The 19874-nt window shown below is 29.8% G+C and overlaps 1 protein-coding gene across 1 annotated transcript; it reads right to left on the bottom strand.

Annotated features, from left to right (window-relative positions):
• Window positions 1-1786: 1786 nt before the first annotated feature.
• kairos lies at window positions 1787-16318 on the bottom strand. Its single transcript, XM_065509195.1, has 3 exons — window positions 16315-16318; window positions 2989-3436; window positions 1787-2903 (listed from the first exon to the last, which is right to left on the bottom strand). The coding sequence occupies exons 1-3, from the start codon at window positions 16316-16318 to the stop codon at window positions 1787-1789; spliced, it is 1569 nt and encodes a 522-aa protein (XP_065365267.1).
• Window positions 16319-19874: the final 3556 nt, after the last annotated feature.

Here is a 19874-nt window from a genome sequence, read left to right as displayed (position 1 = left end):
AATTAAATTTTTCGGTTAAACCGGAAATCGTGTTTTTAAATTTGCTGGTTTTTTGGACACTCTACTCAGATAGCTTTCTTCAAATCTTCCGCTGCCCATTTTCTTACTTCACCTTTCTTTGGCATATTATTTGTTTGAAACTCTTTAGCTATACCACATTAGCCGACCAAGTGGTTTATTGAAATTATTATAAAATTAAACATATACACTAAATATGCAATATTGTTGCATGTGTTCTTCAATAGCAAAATATTCCCATTTGACTTTAAAATTAAATTAATGAAGTTTAAAACACGTGATTTTAGAAAAAAATTAATTCTTAACAGATCACAAAAAAAGTCTACCACAAGATCACGCTGATTTTTTACAACTGGCTATTTCCATGACCTGCAAAAATGAAGTACACTCAACCAATGTTAATTTTCTGAGATCATAAAGCTCTTAGGCTTGGTACCGTTACTCCTATGCTCTTAGTTTTAGCTATCCCACATTAACCGTCTAGAAAGTCTAGATCGATTTATTTAGAAAATCTATGTTAATGAAAAGTACCAACAAATATACAATATTTGCTGGTTAGAAGTTGATATTTTTGATTATAGAAGAATATACTTTAAATCTTATTTCTATGTTTATTGGTGAATTCAGTATCGTTACTCTTTTACATATATAGAGTATTTCATGTCAAGTGAACCAAATCGATGTCTTCCGATCTTTCAAAAGTTGGTTTAATTGACATGAAATCCTCCACATACATATAGATTTGGTTTAACATTAGACAAAAATATAGCGTTTTATGTTTTTTTACGCATACATTAGACAAAAAATATTATAGATAACTTCATCTAAAAATTGATTTGACTGGAAAATATACTGTTTCCTTCATTAGTAGAGTATTTACATCAGATTCGAGCCAGCTGATCATAATATCCATGTTATGAAATTGATTAGAAAATTTTACGGTAAATCTTTGTACTGATCGATAACAAATTGATATTGTGAATTATGTAAGTTGTTTCACAAAAATTCAAGAAAATATTTATACAGATGTTGAGCTAGTACAATATTCATTAAAAAAATTTAAAAATCAATCTGAATATTTTTTCTAAGACAATAAAATTTTCAAAAACCATTTTTAAGCGAATTTTTACCATAAGAAATTATATATTGTATTTTTTTTAAATTTCAAACTAAAGACATCAGACTCACTGTGCAATTGTTTAGATTCATGTTTATAACTTTACATACTACATTACTAATAACTAAATGTTGCTTAAACTAAAACAAACAAAAAAAAAAAACTACAGACATATTAACAATTTCAATACGATTAGGTATTTTTTAAGTATGTTTTGTATGATTTTTTGGTTTTTATAACAATAATACTGTATAATTATAATGTTAAACTACGTGTTTTTAATAATTTATTATTTTTTGTTTGTATGATTTTGAAAAATATTTCGTTTTTATATGAAAAATATGTGTAGGTTCATCTTATGTGTTAATTATTTGCTATTTTAATTCGTACTTATGTTTGTATGTATTTGACTAAACATTTATTAATGTTTATTTAATCTAAAGCTTTCAATCATTCACATTTATTGCCGGACCCCTCTCCTCTTTGTTATACTTAGAAATACATATGCACAATATAACTAGGAAAACAAAAAATTTAAATTAACTTACCCAGTAATTGAAAAATAATTAATTAATTCATTAATAGAGCGAGTGTAGAGATAGGGAGAGATTTTCAAAATTATTTTAATCGAAATAAAGAATTCCCCGGTAATTATTTAACAAACAAATCCTTTAAGGTGGAACAAAGTGAAGCATCACAGGTATCCTTGGAATCGTCCTCATCACCCTTGCCAAACCAATTTAAAGTAGAACGCACCGCGTTAGCAGCTTGAGCTTGGGGTGTACGTGTGGGACGCTTCGAAGAGCCGTAATCTTTGGGTACGGCTCCTTTGGTGGATTTTGTGCGAGCACTTGGGGCTGCCTCAGCGCCTGAAGGACCAGAGCCGGAGTTCTTACGTAAAAATCCTTCTATGGCTGAACCAATGACGGTTGCATCAACTATGGTCCCCTTGGTGTGATCTGTCCAACTTTTTTGTTTACTACGTGGTTTCAACTTGGGTTTACTTTCACGCAATGGATCTTTGCTTTGTAACTTTTCCAGCATGTCTTTGGAGAGAGCCATGGCTGTGCTCTTGCTTCTTATACTCTTCTTGCGGTCCATGGGTTCATGGCGCTGAGCAAACCATCCTGAAATTGCAGCTGAACTATTATCCTGAGCATCACTTACCAGTTGTTTTGCATTGTTGAGTATGGATACATCGAAACTGTTCGAACGTGTTGAACGTCCTGCATTGGGATCTAGGAGATTCGAACTACTAGTTGCGTGCTGGGTAGTGGTTAGATTATTTTTCGACTTAATACCACCCGTCGCTGACGGGGGAGGCGTGTCCTCACATTTATGTATTTCAATTGCCGATGAGGTTAGAGAACTGAAAATAGAAGAAAGATCTGTTCTGCTGCCCAATAAGCCAGTGGCGCCCTTATTGCGTTTGGTGGACGAACGATTGCTGGTGGGTTGTGTAACACAGGGCGAAATGCTGGCGGGAAGTTCGGAGGCTCTACGGTAGTTGGCCGATGGTGTAGCTTGACCAGAGACACATTCGGAATAACGTCGATTGGTGTAACGCTGCGGTGTTGTGCCGCCCTCTGTAAGAGTTTCCACTTCACATACCTTCTCATTGCTCGTTGTCCAGAGTTTCATGCGTGCTTTACGAGATTGTACAATATCATCCATGATGTCCAATTGTAAATTATGTATACTACCTATTGGATCCGTGGATGGTGGACCAGTTGAGGTGTTGCTCTCCCTCCTCGAGCTCAGAATGCGGCTGGTGAGATGGAAAAAAGGTTGAGATATATGAAAATTGGTAACAAGGCCAAATAAAAACCAACCAACCCCCTTCCCCAACTCACTTGTTTGAAGGAAATGCAGCCACCGACTCTCGGCGCGAACGTCCAAATATCGTTGCTGGCACCTTGGATATGGTAACCACAGAATGTCGTCGACCCGATGGTGCTGGCGCCTGCGAAAGTGTTGCCAGGAAAGCGGCCTCCTTGGGTGAGGGTCCAGAACCCTCACCACCACGTTCTGATAGACGTCTTACCTGACTGGCCGTTATACCCTCGGTAACCTGCTGCGATGGCAGAGAATGTTTACGTGATTCTCGAGGGTCACGCCATGGTGAAAGTAGATATGGATTGACCGGTGAGTCTATATCCAAGCTGGCTTTATGTGATGGTGTCTCGGAACTTTCCTGGTCATCTTCCTCGACTATTTGCGATTCATCGACCACGATTAGGGGTTCATTTTTACCAATAGACCCAAAACGGGAGATAGAGGAGCGTCTAAAGCGAAATGTATCTGAAAGAAATATATTTTAATAAATTAAGATGTTTTAGAAAAATGTTTATTAATTGTAATTAAAAGTTATAAAAATAGTTTTGTATGTATGTAGTTTGTTCATAAAATGAATAACCATTTTGTTCAAGGAATCTAAATAAAAATATTTGAAAATAAAATAAGGGAGGAAACACAATTTTACATTGTCTCTTCCAAATTACCTAAAACTTGCTACATATGTTATTTATGGTCATACAAAGTTGGAAGTAGCTTAGTTTTGTTTTTTATCGAGGTTCAAAATTAAAATTTTGTATAAGATTAGAGTAGATTTAGGCTTCTTCAATTGAATATAACATTTTAAACACATTGGCCTCATAGTAATACTGATGTATCCTAGTTTTAATATATAATCCTGAACATCATTTTCTTTTGAACACTCAAAAAATATCTTGCATGTTCTAAAGATTTTTCTCAATTCAAATATATTTTTTGACAGTATTTCACAAAAAACTCTTATCCGAGACAAAAAGGATAATAAATTTTAAAATATCATTTAGCAACATAAAATATTGCTGAAAAATATTGTTATATTTTGAATGTCTGTATAGATTTTTACTTAAATTTTGTAACAAAATGGAAATATCCTTCGGCTTAACTAGCATTTCACTCAAGCAGAATTTTTAACTTAAAATTAAAGGAAATTATTCTCAGTTTTTCTTGTCATGAAGGCAGTATTATTCATCTTTAATTTTCAAGTTGACATCCTTAGGGCACTGCTACACGTTCAATATATATTGTGATATTTGCATCGCGATCTGGATTTCAGAATACTAGGCAATTCTGCGAACCATCAATACTGCATGCTACACGCTCAGTATACATATATTAAACGTGTATCAGTGCCCTTAGATTCCCATTTAAAATATTTGGGATGTTTTTATCCAATACTTTACAGTATAATTTCACAATACTTAGAACAGATTTGTTAAAAAAATTATCAGGATTGAAGCATAATTAACATATTTATGACTACTCAAAAAGTATTCCGGGCCTAAGTGAAGTCAAGGACCGATATTGCCAATTTTCAACTCGAAACAAACCCTAGCAACAGTAGGTATTTTTGTTTTATTTCAGCCAGACGGACGGACATAACTAGATCGTTTTCAAATCTTATGAGGACCCAGAGTAACTACATTTATTGGTTTTAAAACCAATATTTTATAAAGGGAATGACAAAGTCAATATACACCCATCTTTTTTTATGGTGAGTATAAAATTTAAGGACATGAATTTCGAGGTATCCGCTCTTGAATTGGCCCTAATCATGCTAATTGTCCTCTATAGGATAAAATTGTTTTTTTGAGTAATAAATTAGAATAGAAAACTTGCATGTATTAATACAAGACTATGTTTACAAAATATTGGACAATTAGTTATAGAAACATACTCAAAAATGAAAATAAATTTTTTCAAATATATCCCTAAATTTCAATTATCGCGAGTACTGCTTATGATCCCATTCTGAATTTTATACAATTCGTCAATTCACAAGGTCTCTTATCAGTCATATTGTCATAATGTCCTAATATATCACGACTCGGCAGCTCGGCTTAACCGACTCTTGGGCATTCGGCGCAGGTCTCTGCTGGTAGGTTACGATAATACAATAAACATACCATACAGAGTAGTATTATTTTAGGAAATTTTTTTGCTTGAAAAACAATAAAAACCATTGTAAAATATTAGGACATTATGACAATATGACATGATAAGAGACCTTGTGAATTGACTAAATATATGATTTGAATCGTGCAATGCCTCATATTGAAGGAACATTTTTTGTTAAATATCCTTTGTTCAAGGACGAATTTTGAGCCATAAATAATATACGATTCATTAAATTTATTATGAGATCAAATATTATAAACGATTTCTTGCATACCAACATTTTTAAGAGTTCTATGTTCGTGAAAGTAAATTTTCGGAAGTGGACCTTACATGGGGCCTTATATGTGCGCATTTATGACCGAATTTCTAGAGGAAATTTATATGGGGGCTAGGTGAAACAATGTTTCAATAGGCTGTTACGTTTTTACCATTTAAAAACGGTGGTTTTTTTCCTTTAAAAAAACCTAATTCATTTAATTGCATAAAAAAAGCAGTTTAGTAGTATAAAATTTGTAACAGCTCTTTATTTACACAACAATTTAAATAGTAACACATTTTAATAGAAACACTTCTATACAAACTTTATAATGTCCAAGAATACAGTTGATGTTAATCCTAACAGCGTCTATGATAAGATGAACTGACTGCAACAGAGCAATCTTCCAGCTGTTTCAGGAATTATCTTAACGGACAAAACTAGAATGTCATATTTCTAGAGATTTTAGCAGCTTCAATAATGTATAATACCATCCCCACTATGGTAGTATAAGGTAGAAATTGAACTTTGAACCTATATAAAAATCAAACTACAGCGAATTTCGAAATTCTGGAGATTGAGTTCAAATAACTAAAGGTTAAAAAATTTATATTTTTATCGATATTTTTCGCTTCGTGCCATATTAATAATTATTTAATACAGGATTGTAAGTTTATTCAAAATAATGCTATTTCGAAATAATAAATCCTTTTCTAGAGAATTGACAATTTAAACGGCAATCATAAGCTTTTACAAATAAAAGATATATTCAATGTAATTGAATTCGATGATAAGGTTTCTACATAAAACATCCCATTTACGAAAGACATGTAAATTTTCCGAATATTTCAAATCCTTTTTATTTAGAAAAGTACTAACATAAATACAAAATAAATGATTTCCAATGAAACATATTTATGAATAGAAAGCAAGTTTAATCACCTCAAGGGGCATAAATCATACATTATTAAAATGCAAATGAATGTATGCTACATACATAAATGTAAGACGTAGGAACTTCTCCACAATCAATCAATATTTTACAATACTTGTTATATTCTTATTTAAGGGTTTGTAGGAAGTGTTTTATAAATCTCCAACAGAATAACAAGTAAATTTGAGAAACATGAACAAAGAATTAATAACTTGGTATATAAAATGGAATCAAATAGTTCTATTATATTCGAAGCAGGGCTCAAACCTTCAATAGCAACCACAAACAAGTCTATACAAATTTTAAAAACATATTTTACATTTCATTGATTTCTGTGTGACAATTTACTTCCTTTATTCAGTTAAGATTCCTGTTAATGCAAACCCTATTACCAATAAAAAATTGAAGAATAGATATACGTCATGAACATACATACATCTGTATGAATTTACAATAAGCATACAAATGATGTATTATCGATAAAGGTACTTATCATTTTTAATAATGCAAAAATGTCAAATGTGATGTTCCTTTCTTATACACTTTTTTTTTGCAAATCTTTTCATGGCAGGATATTTATAAACCAGAATTTTATTATAATGAACAAGAAAAAATTATCAAGTTAAATGACAAAATTATGAATGACAGAAATCATCAACACGTATTACATATCGTTCACTTGCCACAAGACCAGCATAACTCAAAAAATATAGTTTCACGAATAATAATTTTGAATATTTTAAGTCAGCAAATTTATTTTTCTTTTAAAATTTCAATAATTTATATTCGTAAGTGATTTTCGGAAGTGGTCCTTAAAAGCACTGACTAATTATGGACCGATCATCACAAAATTGGATGACATGACTTCCGTACATATAAAACTTATTTGGGGCGAAACTTGTGTCCTAAATTAAACATTTATGAAAGATTTCGGGAGGACAATTGTATGGGGGCTAGGTGAAATAATGAACCAATTTCAACCAGTTTCAATAGGCTTCGTCCATGGGCTTAAAATATTTATTAAATCAACTTAGAAAGGGAGTCTGAGTCGATGCTTTAAGTTGGTTGTTAGACTAAAATTGTTGGGCATTACTTGAACACAGTACCAAAATAAAACTGTAAATTTTCTTGTTTTAATCTAAACATATTTAGAGACACTTTTACGAACTTATTAAAATTAAAATAGCACCCATTCTTTTTGTCGTTGTTTAGTTATTCAATATTTTCGTTTTGGGACACCGGTGTCCCCGTGGTCGTCAAAGGGTTAACACAAACGCAGTATAATGATTTAATTATCTGAAATTGCTTAACCAGAAAAATCTTTAGAAATACTTAATTCAATAGCCAACAATTTTAATTTATGACGGTCTTGTTTCAAATGAGAGACTTTCATGAGCATTAGGCTTGTTCCAAATAAGTGTACCCATTTAACGCATCTTACTTCCTTTAACCCTCTAACCCGCAAACTTTTAAAAGCTAAAAGATCGAATAATTTTTTTAGGGTAATTATGACAAATTAAGTTTAGGAACCAGGTGCAATGCCGCAGGGCATTGTTGCCAGTTTAGGTGTAAAAATTAATTATGATACTTTCTACGACGATACTCATAAAACAATTTTTGGCATTTGAGCAGCATAAATGAAGTTCGCATTTTGAGACTTTTTGAATAGTTTGCACCATCTTTTTTTTGGAAAGTGGTCGATATTGTCATAACGAACGTCATTTACTCGATGTTTTGCTTTTTCGCCAATTTTTTAACTTCCTGGCTGTAGATCTTCTTGTGTAGTACAGCTGGTCATGAGCAAGGCGTATAATTTAATCCGTTTGCGGTCTCTATCAGCCATTCCTATAAGTTTTTTTATCTAACAAAAAAGTAAAAAACTATGAAGTATAACAGGCCGATAAATTTAGCAGCAACCCGCAACAGTGCCCAGAGGCACCCCTTAGTTTTTGCGTTCTCAATACACTTTTTGTTAATTGTTTAACATTTACAAATTCATAGACTGACAGAGGATTATCTTACCTTTTTTAAAAAAAACTATTTCAAATAGATCGGGCGACTAAAAGTTAGTAAAACTTTGAATTAAAAAAAAAATCACACACAAAATTTCATATGCTAAAATTATGACATTACAAAACAGCAGACAGAAGAAAAACTAAAAGTCGGAATTTATTTCGACCTTCGAGGGAAATGTTAAGAAATCTGTAACTAAAGTCAAAAAATTTTAGTAACTTTTTGAGATAATTGGTGTTTTGTAATGCATGCCTTGAGGTAGTCTTGCGGGTTAGAGGGTTAAAGATAACATTTCTCAAGACGTGTCTTCTAGGTTTAGCTGTTCACTAACTGGAGCAAAAAAATAAAAAATAATGTTTTTACCAAATAAGCTACATATATAAAGTGAAAAAAACGGGTTATACAAAACTTCGTTCATTTGTGGAAATTCTTTTATAAATTGATGTATGAATAACATTATTAATGGACTTATGATTAATCTTCTTCAATAACGTATGATTAATATTAGTTAGGATTTTCTTAAATTTAAGGAAATCAAAAAAGATTTTTTTGGAAATTTCTTTGCTTTTGTTAAATCTGTAAATTCTGTAAATAATACAGATATAACGAACTAAAGTGATGGTCGCACAATATTTAAGAAGAGTCTTAATTTCTATGTGAAAATATTCATATCAGCCAAGCGTTTCTGTAATTGTTGCACAAAAACGAAAATATTCAGATGAATAAAGGACCATTTGGGGTGGAGATCTTGAGAAAAATGCCTCTTAAAACTTTAGCTGGAAATGTCGACAACATTTTGTTAAGATTACCCTAATACAAATATACTCTGTTCGTAGTACGAGTGGTTTGGAGAATATGTATGTAAATTTCGTTGAAGCGAACTGGGGACTTTAAAAGCGCAAACTGTGACAGCGAATAATAAATTTAAATGCTGTTATTTAGAAAATATTGAATTAGTATAAAAAGTTACTGATGTGTGAAAACAATTTAATAAATTACAAATCCCAAGTGAATACAAACATTTGGATGGTTTTTTATTGTTTTGCAAGAAAAACGAAAATAATGTTTAAAAAAAAGAAATTGTAAAAAGAACAAACCAACTCATATCATTTTGTATATTATTATTTAATATATTTAATGCGATTTTTATATTTGCAATAAATGAAAATTGCGCGCAAATGATATTAATTTTTGAGTAGCTATTCCCACACCCAGAGAAAAATAAGTAAGAAAGTAGAATACCCTACACCAAGTAAATGAGCAAAAATATTTTTCTTTTAAAAATTCCAATAATTTATATTCGTGAGTGATTTATGGGAGCTATGACTAATTATGGACCGCTCACCATGAAATTATTTCGTGTGATCTATATGAAAGTTATTTATGATGAATTTTATGTGTATACCAAAAATTTTAAGAGATTTATGCACGTTAAAGTGATTTTCGGAAACGGGTTTATATGGGAGCTACGAATAATTTTGGACCGATCGTAACAAAATTTGGTGAGATGAATTCTGTATATATAAGACTTATTTTGAGTGAAATTTGTGGAGAGACATATTTAAATTAAACATTTATGACCGATAAAGCCCAATTTCTGGAGGACATTTGTATGAGGGCTAGGTGAAATAATGGACAGATTTCTACCAGTTTCAATAGGCTCCGTTCTTGGGCCGAAAAAATTATATATACCAAATTTGATCGAAATATCTTCAAAATAACAACCTGTACTTTGTGCACAAAGTTTACATGGACAGCCAGCCAGCCAACCAGACGGACATCGTTTAATCGACTCAGAAAGTGATTCTAAGTCGATCGGTATAATTTAAGGTGGGTGTTAGACTAATATTTACAAATATCTGCACAAACGCATAATACCCTCCCCACTATGGTGGTGTAGGGTATAAATATAGTTGTACATGTCTACCATAATCATTTCAATATTTTTAAAAGTTTTTAAACAATATGATGATCACTGTAATTATGTATATAATCGCGGTTCTTAGTATATGATATAATACAAATGGTTGCCATAACCATATATGTACTTAATTTCTACAATCATGATTTCCGCTATTATGTGAATGGTAACTTAAACATATTATGGCTACAACTACATTTTTTCCCTGCTTGCCGTAATACACTTACTGAACCTTTCCTAAGCTTTGGTTTAAAACATCTATATATATTTATTGAAAGATTCTTAATTCACAATTATGCATCTTTTTAATTCGAAATGTTATGACAATTGGAAATATTATTTTCAATACAATTTTTTGTTCATATTTAATATGCACACAAATATTTAACTGTTGGTTATATTAAGTATTATATTAAAATTAGAAATATACATTTCCATAAATTATTGTTATTTGTAATTCAATTGTACGTGCAATTTTAAATCATAAATGTTAAATAATTCATTCTTTTGTACACATTTTTCTGGATTAAAATGAGTGAAAGAGATTAACTAAAGATCGTTTATTCTCCAATATATATGGAATTTTATTCTTTGGCAAAATCTAAATTCTAAATTTTGACAAATCGTAGACCGAATCATAATCCCAAGGACTTAATTTTAATATTTCCTATAACAAAGTCATGATCATGTGTCAATCCTTAATATGTTTCGGTTTGTTTTCTTCTAGGTTTAATTGTAACTTTTTTATATCTCTACAGAAATATATCTCTGTCAATCGTTTTTCACGCAAGATTCTATTTATAACAAGTAACAATATCATATTCATCTCTCAAGGATTGATTTATTGAAAAATTAATTTAATTTAAATTTATGTTTAAATACAAGTGTATAAATGTCCCACAGAAATAATTATTTTAAATCTCTGTTAGTGCCTCCTCCATCTAAGAGAGCAAAATGTTTTGAATTTAAATAAAATTCTAATTATAATACTGGCACGTTTTGCAAACGCAATGTTTTGTGATGAAATTGTGGAATTTAAATTTAAAAACAATTAAAAAATTTAATTAAAAAAATGGTAAAATGGTAAATAAAACTCTATGTATTAATATTAAAATAGACAGAGACAAATGGTCGACTGTAAATCATATAATATACATACATACTTGTATTTGTTGCAAACATTTCGAATATTCATACATAACACGTTTGCCAGTTTGAACAAAAAAATATGTTTAAATATAAATAAGTAAAAGTATTTAATATTTAATATTACTTTATTACATAAATAAATTGTCAAAGGCTTTAAAAGCTTAACTAACAATTATTTGCCACTTGTCTGTCATTTGTGTGGTTGCGTATAAGCAATATTTAATTTAAGATGAAATCTAATAATTCATACGTCTTTCTATGACTAATTCCATTATGGTTTTTATTTATTTTATTATAAGATATGAACATTAGGATGGCCCAAAGGTTCTTCCAATAAGGACTTTCCAACTTTGACAGTTGATAGCGGCCATATTGTGGAAGCTATATCTGACGAATTGCCTGTCATTTATTCAGTTTGTTTTGCCAAATCAACTACACGTGTAAATGATAAAATTGTTTTCTCAAAATAGGTGTTTTATTCTGACCGTAAATTTCATAACCAATAATTTCAGGGCTGAGAGACATTTCTAGATGATTGGGTACGTCAACAAACAGTATTGTTGAATTTGGGACGTTACCAATTCACATTAGTCAGTGTTTGTATTGCTGAATTTAATCGCTGTGACTGGCTGCGCAAGCAGATAACTTCTCACTGTATCACTATAAGTTAATAAGCAGTTTTTTATTTTTTGACTTTTCTGTTTGACTTTGCTTGTGAAGCAAAAACAAACTCTGACATTAGTTTCAAAAATGTCCAAAGACGCAAAACTTTCCAACCACTTCATTCTAAATACGTTTTAACAGGTATTGTAACATGTGGCCGAGAATTCTAATGATGGAATATTACGGTTTCATGTCTGGGCGCATATCCTGGGCGTTTTTCGGCCAATGCTCGCCTCAAACGAATTGTGTTCTGTACAAGTTCCCTGTGATGTTCTGTCCAGATTTCAGTAGCCTATAATACAGAACATTAATTTAGCGCCATTGATATTTGGCTTTAGTGTCGTTTCGGATGTTTAGCCGGGTTCCACATACGATCTCTTACGATTCGGGTTATTGCAATGTAATCTACATGAAGTAATGCCTCCAATTCTGGTCATCGTTGCCATAATCAGCACTTCTGAATCGAACAAACCATTTCTGGCACATTTAAACCGATTTAATACATTCACAGTAAGCATTGGTGAGCAATCGATGTGCTTCAGCGTCACATTTTTTAGTTTAAAGAAGTAAATCAATAAACATTTTCGAAGCAAAAAACTTTGTTATTTGCACTACAGATATGTGCGTTTCAAAATGACATATAACTTATTAAAAGCGAAATCCGCGTTCAAAAGATACGTCATGTATTGCAGAACCCGTATTTTTAAGTCATACACATTCATAAATAAATAAATAAATGTATGTTTGTGACAATCATGTTCGCGATGAATCATTATATCATAATATGTTGTTCTCAGATTATGGTATCTACAAGCCGAGAACACAATAAGGTAAATCCTTCGTCATAAAAATGGTTGTCACAAACATATGTATACTTATGTACTACAATCATATATACGATTGCTACAATCATGTGAATCGTTGAAATGGTTACAGTAAACATGTACAAAAGGGCTATAACTTTTTTAATTTTTTTGCAAATATCAAAATGGCCCTAGTCCAGTCCATAGTCGTATAGAGCATTGAAAGTTATTTAAAAAAATGATATTACTTTTTCGCTGTTGTCAAAAAAGTTCACCCACAAAACGCGGTAAAGTTTGGAGTCCACTTTTTTTATCCACAAAAAGCAAATAGTTTTTTTTTAATCAATATATCAACAAGTCTCTAAACTATATTTAAAACTTGCGGTAACAAGAAAACATCCGTTGTTTTACTTTAAAAAAAAATAAAAAAAGTAATAAAAATTTTTGAAAATTTTGATTTTAAAAAATCGTTTATGTGGGTGAAGTTTTTATTCCATAATAACTAGAAAAAATGTTATCGTAAATAACACAACATTTGGCATCGCAAATGTTGGCCAAAATTTGGTTATAGCCCTAATGTACAACTTAATTTTTGCTCTGCGTGTAGAGCAAAAATACATGTAATTCAAAGGTTATTGCAGTAATTGGAATTTTTCAGCATTTAGTTTTTAAAATTATTTGTCTCAAAATCCGATTTTTAAGCCTTTGGGTTTTAGATGACGGAAAACAATTCTAAAACTTGGGAAAAAAGTTTCAAATAAGGGCCACCTTAATTTACACGTTGACATCAATGTAATGAAAATATATTGAAACTATTGACAACAAATATTACACTAATATTTAATTTAATCTTTTTAAGGTATTGACATTTTATGAGATTATCTTGTAAAACAAGTTTAAATAAAGGTTAAACTTGTTAAAAAAAACCTCTATGTTGATTACATACTTAAACAATGTTATTTATTAGAATAAATTTATTATACAATTTTGATTGATATTATATTTAAATTGAAATAAAGAATTATTTCTTCATAATAAAACATAACATATTGCTAAGATTTATTAAATTAAACAAATATATACATATATTATGAAAGCAATATATTAATTTCATTTATGTGCATATGAGCTTGAGTTTGAATAAATAATAAATAAATAAATAATCCGTTTACTTAATTAATAACGAATATTTCTCAACAATAAATGTAAAGTTATATTGATTATATTGTCATCTTAAATGCAAACGGACGTAACTACACTTTTCTTTTTTTTTACAGGAAAAAAAAAAGTGATTTCAAAGACAAATACAGCCTAATTTACTTTACACCTTGAAACGACAAGATATGTTTAACAGAAAAATTCAAAACTTTTAATGACAGTCGCTTTGTTTTCAAATATTTTGGCTTAAAACATATTTAAATTTAAAGGCATTAACAGGGCTAGTTTTTTCATTTAAACTGACAAAAAAAAAACAAAACACATTATTTAAATTAAAATCGCTTTTCAGAATGTTAAAAATAAAATGACAAATTCAACTGAAAGTACTCTAAACTAGTAAATAACGACTCCTGATGTTGTGTAGCACAACATTTAGTATAATTGTAATTGTAGGCAACTTAATTGCAATTAGTATTTCGTATTTGTTTTTATGTCCCAACAATTGTAACTACATACGAGTAAATGAAGGTTGTGCATCATTTTATTTTTACGGCGCACAGTGGGTTGAATGGTACCCAAAGTGGCGATTAATTCATAGAAGCCGTAGTTTTAAAATATTATATTTTTTATTGATGAGTTATTATAAGCACATAAAAACACAGCATTTTAGAAAAAAAAGGTTAAAAAAAAAAATTTTTAAGCGCATTATTGTTTTTTGGAAAAAAAGACCTTTTTTCACAATTTATGCTGTAACTTTGGAATGGAAAGCGATAAATTATTAAATAAAATTGGAAATTGAAGCATACTTAATGTGCTATTAAAAAATTCAAAATATAAATTTATTTTATGCATTTATATTAGTATAAATTTAATTTAAAATCCAATATTTGTTTTACACAAAATTGTATAAATTTACAAATTTTTTCAAAAAAGTCATAAAAGAGAATATTATAATTTTTTAGTACTGAATAATCATAAATCCATAAAAACACAGCACTTTAGAAAAAAAAGTTTAAAAAAAAAATTTTTTAATCCGTTAAATGCATTATTGTTTTTTGGAAAAAAAGACCTTAGCTCACAATTTATGCTATAACTTTGGAATGGAAAGCGATAAATTAATGAATAAAATTGGAAATTAAAGCATACTTCATGTGCTACTAAAAAATAAAATTATAAATTCATTATATGTATTTATATTAGTATAAATTTAATTTAAAATCCAATTTTTGTTTTACACAAAATTTTATAAATGTACAATTTTTTTTAAAAAAGTCACAAGAGAGAATATTATAATTTTTTCGTAATGAATAATCATAAATACATAAAAACACAGCATTTAAAATAAATTAATGAATTAAATTGGAAATAAAAGCATACTTAATATGCTATTAAAAAATTCAAAACATAAATTTATTATATGTATTTACATTAGCATAAATTTAATTTAAAATCTAATTTTTGTTTTTCACAAAATTTTATAAATGTACAAATTTTTTTAAAAATATTATAAATTTTTGTAATGAACAATCATAAATACATAAAAACACAACTTTAAAAAAAATTTAAGAAAAAAATGTTTTAACCTATTTTGTATCAGAATATGTTTTTTAGCAAGAGGAGTTCTTTCACTATAACTTAAATAAGTAAAAAACCTCAATAAACCCGCACGATTTTTTTTCTGTATGTAGAAGCTGAAAGTTCATATTTAAAGAGCATTAAATGGAATTTACCCGATCTCGCCCTGATTTTTTTTAAACTCAATCTATATATCGAAAAAACCCCAATAATGGAGAACTTAAAAAAAAATCTTAAAAAATATTTTCAAAACATTTATCTAAACAAAAATTATTTATTTATATTCTCAAATACCTGAAGTTGATGGTTCAATTTTAATATTTCTACTTTTAATAGATTTAACAAAAAATATAAGCTTTCGAAATATCACAATTTTCAATTTTAACCACAGCATGCAAAATTTGTAAAAATTATTTGAATTTGACCGCTCACTGCCAATAAAGTAAGTTACTCACAACTTTAATTTTAGCAGTGTGTGATGTATTATTTAATGCACTTTAACCCTATACCAAACATGACTGAAACAGATAAAGTTCAGCTTTTGAATTAATCGCCACTTTTGGTACATTTCAACCCTCTGTGCGGCGACCCAAATGAATACAAACACGTACATACATCAGTTCATTTGAATGAGAATTTGTTCATTTGTTATGTTAATTGTTGCTTCACCTCATTAATAAATAATTGTTAAACAAATTGTATAGTGTCTGGTAATATAACTAAATGATTTATTCTTTACTTATTTATTTTTCCACTTACCCATTTTGATGGCTTTTAGTTAAGTGCTCTGGTTTTTCTTTTAAAAATTTGACCTCGAAACAAAAGGGAAATCTGCAAAAAAAAAGAAAATATAAGAAATATATTTGTTACTTTTCCTCAGGCTTAGTTTTCGTTATTGAAAATGTTTGTTGAAAGTATAGTCTATAGTTAAAGTTTATTTACATAAAAATAAACCACAATCAAGAAATATTGATTTAAAATGAAAAAAATAAAGTTGAAAACTCTTTACATTATTAGGATTAGGGAATATGTTTGTATAGATTTGTTTTTCATAAGTTGAAATATTAAAAGAGAATATGTTTGTTTTCAATATAATTGATAAGGATTATTTATAAGGATTGCAAAGTTATAATGTTTATATTTTTATAATGTAGATAAGCTTTTTCTTTTGAAAGTATTATCAAAAACTTATATAAACAATTTAGAGCGCTCTATTGGGCAGTGCCGAATATGTGAAACCCTTCACCTTGGAATACTTAAGAAAAAAAAAACAACTAAAGAAAACTGTTCGGGATTATATTCAATATATTAAGTTATCATTTATATTCTGAAGTTATTTGGTTGTTGAATTCAACATTTTATATAGATGACGGTGTGTTTCAGCGGCACTTTTTTTCAAATTAAAGAAGTAAAGCTAAACTTTCCGCATATGACGATTCGTCTTATTCAGTCTTATACCTAATATCAAAAAAGGGTATATTGATTTTGTCATTCCGTTTGTAAAATATCGAAATATTGGTTGTAGAACCAAACGATACTCATAAGATTCTAAGACGATCTAGATATGTAGGTCCATCTGTCCATGACAGAGCCCAAACGAAAGGAGCTACCTGACTCTCTGTTGATAAGGTTTGCCAATAGCGGTCCATAATTTCACCTAGCCCACAAACGAATATAACACTTTTATTTGTTAAAGTAACTGGGATTGACTTAAATTGAGTTATTGAATTTTGTGCCAACAAGGCATAATATGCGGGAAGTTTTGCTTTACTTCTTTGATTTGAAAAAAAGTGCCGCTAAAGCACATTGTGAATGTGTTCCATCGGTTTCAACGTGAGAGAGATACTTTGATCGGCTCAGATGTGGTGATATTGACACCGAAGGCCGTCAAGGCCAGCCGAAACAGTTTGAAGATCAACAATTAGAAGCATTACTTCATGAAGCAAGATTCATGATTCATGCAAAAGCAGGGAAATTGGGTACCATAAGAATTGAAGCCGAGAGACATTGAAAAATGATTTGGCATATGGGAAATGTTGCTTGAACTCTATTTTTAGCACCGAGTCATTACTGCCGATGAAAATGGATTCATTACGATAATCCAAAGCGAAAGAGATCGTATGAGAAGACCGGGCAACCAGCCGAATCGACACCTAAGCTAAATATCCATGGCGCTAAGGTAATTTTCTGTGAGCAAAAGGGTCTATTATGAGCTACTTAAATTTGGACACACTACCACATGGAACCAGCATCGAAAGCAACACATTCGTTTGAAGCGAGCATTGGCCGAAAACGCCCAGAATATGCGGCCATACACTAAACCTTAATATTCCGTCATAACAACGCTCGTCCATATGTTGCAATACCTATTAAAAACTATTTAGAAAGAAGTGGTTGGGAAGTTTTGCCTCACCCGCCTAATAGTCCAGACCTTGCCCCGTCCAACTACAACTTGTTTGTTTCAACGCTGTCTCTAGGATTCACTTTGGAACAGAGTATCCGAAATTGGCTTAATTCGTTCTTGGCATCAAGAGATGAACAGTTCTTTTGACGGGGAATCCATATGTTGCAAGATAAATGGGAAAAGGTCGTAGCTAACAATGGCCAATACTTTGAATAAATTTGTAAAAATCCCGCATTTTTATGTCAAAGGTATTCACATTTAATTTCAAAAGTTTCTAGAGTTTCTAGAATTTAAGGAACTTCTAAAGCTTTCCTTCCATGAATCAATGTTTCTCGTTGAAATAATATTTTTCAATAAACCTTTTTTAGTACTTTGAAGTTAATTTTAACCAAAAAATCCTTTATAAATATTTTACAAAGGTCGTACACATGAATTATAAACTACAAGAAATATTGAAACGCATAAAGTAAATTTTAGATTTGTTACAAATAAAACTTATATGTTTTCTCAACAAGAATAATCAAAGAGAAAACTTTTCATTTAATTTACTGTCAAAACTACTTGTGTTCATAACACATCTCTTAAACAAATTTAATTTCTTTTCATTGTAATAAACAAAGAAAATAGTCTTGGCCAACATTTTCCACTTCTTTTTCTAATATCCTGTTAGGAAAAGTTGTTTATTGTTGGTGTTTTTTTCATTCGTACTTTTGAAGAACCCTTCATTAAAACATTCACTGGATTCTTGACTCGTTAAGTGGAAAAATAAACAGAAAACCATTTGAATAAAGAAAATTTACAGGCATCCATAAGAAAATCAACAAGTGTTAAAATACATAAATTAAGAAAAATACAAAGTAAAACAAAAAGTAACAACTTTTCTAAACTTATACACGATTATTTCTTGCTGTCTTTTTTCTGTCTCCTTGCATTTAATATGTAAATTTTCAAACCCAAAAAAGTACAAATTGTCTCCAGTCCTTGGAGATTGAGCAAAAGATCTGCAAGTGAAATTTACATTTTGTTATTTTGTTGCTTTAACTTTCTTTAACTGGCAACAACATTGTTTATTTAGATAAAAAATTCTTAATAAATTATCACACAACTTTCAGTTTTTCTCATTTTTTTCCTTCAAATACTCATAATGTCATGTTAATGATGTTTTCTTAGCGTTTTTATTTATCATATACATAAAAAAATGAGAAAGATATGAGAGACTAGATGACTGACTGGCAGATGAACTGGTTGACTGAGTGCCTGACTGACTTAAATGAAGTACAAGTTTTATATTTACAAGGATTCTGAACATAAATTGTTGCCTTTTTAGAGCTGATTTCCATTAGCTTCTATTTTGTTTGTCTTCTATTGCCTTTTTCTAAATATTTTTAATAAATCCTGGTGTTAAAAACACGCAATTAAAAGTATGAATTCAAAAAAATTTTAATCAAACACATAAAAATGTAAGTGTTTTTTTTTTTAATTGAATAACTGAAAATAATTTAAATTAAAATTTTAACACTGCCTTGTTTTAAGGGTCTGCTTATTTAAATGGTTGTTTGTTAAATTATTTTTTTTTTTGTTTCATATCCAACTTAGCATAAAATTAATGTTCCTTCCAACCACCAACTCTTATCACAATGTTGACAACAATTTAACCATCTCGAATACAATCTAACCTAATAATAAATTCAATTTGGAAAAGTTTTCTTTTATCATTTCACGTTTGTTTTTATCTGTATAAACATTAATGAAAAATTAATTTGAAAAGGTTTTTACAAAGCTACTTTACTTACTCTCTTCATTAATTTGCAAGAGATTTTTGTTTGACATATTATTTGATTTTAGTGTTTGTGAATGGTGCGAAAGATTTTAAGGCAAAATAATCTTCTTTATTAATGATTTACTACCAGTAATT

The sequence above is a fragment of the Calliphora vicina genome, chromosome 4 (genome assembly GCF_958450345.1).
Source record: "Calliphora vicina chromosome 4, idCalVici1.1, whole genome shotgun sequence".
Lineage (NCBI taxonomy): Eukaryota > Metazoa > Arthropoda > Insecta > Diptera > Calliphoridae > Calliphora > Calliphora vicina.
The sequence above is the reverse complement of the archived record's forward strand: the minus strand, read 5'-3'. Positions and strand labels throughout refer to the sequence as shown.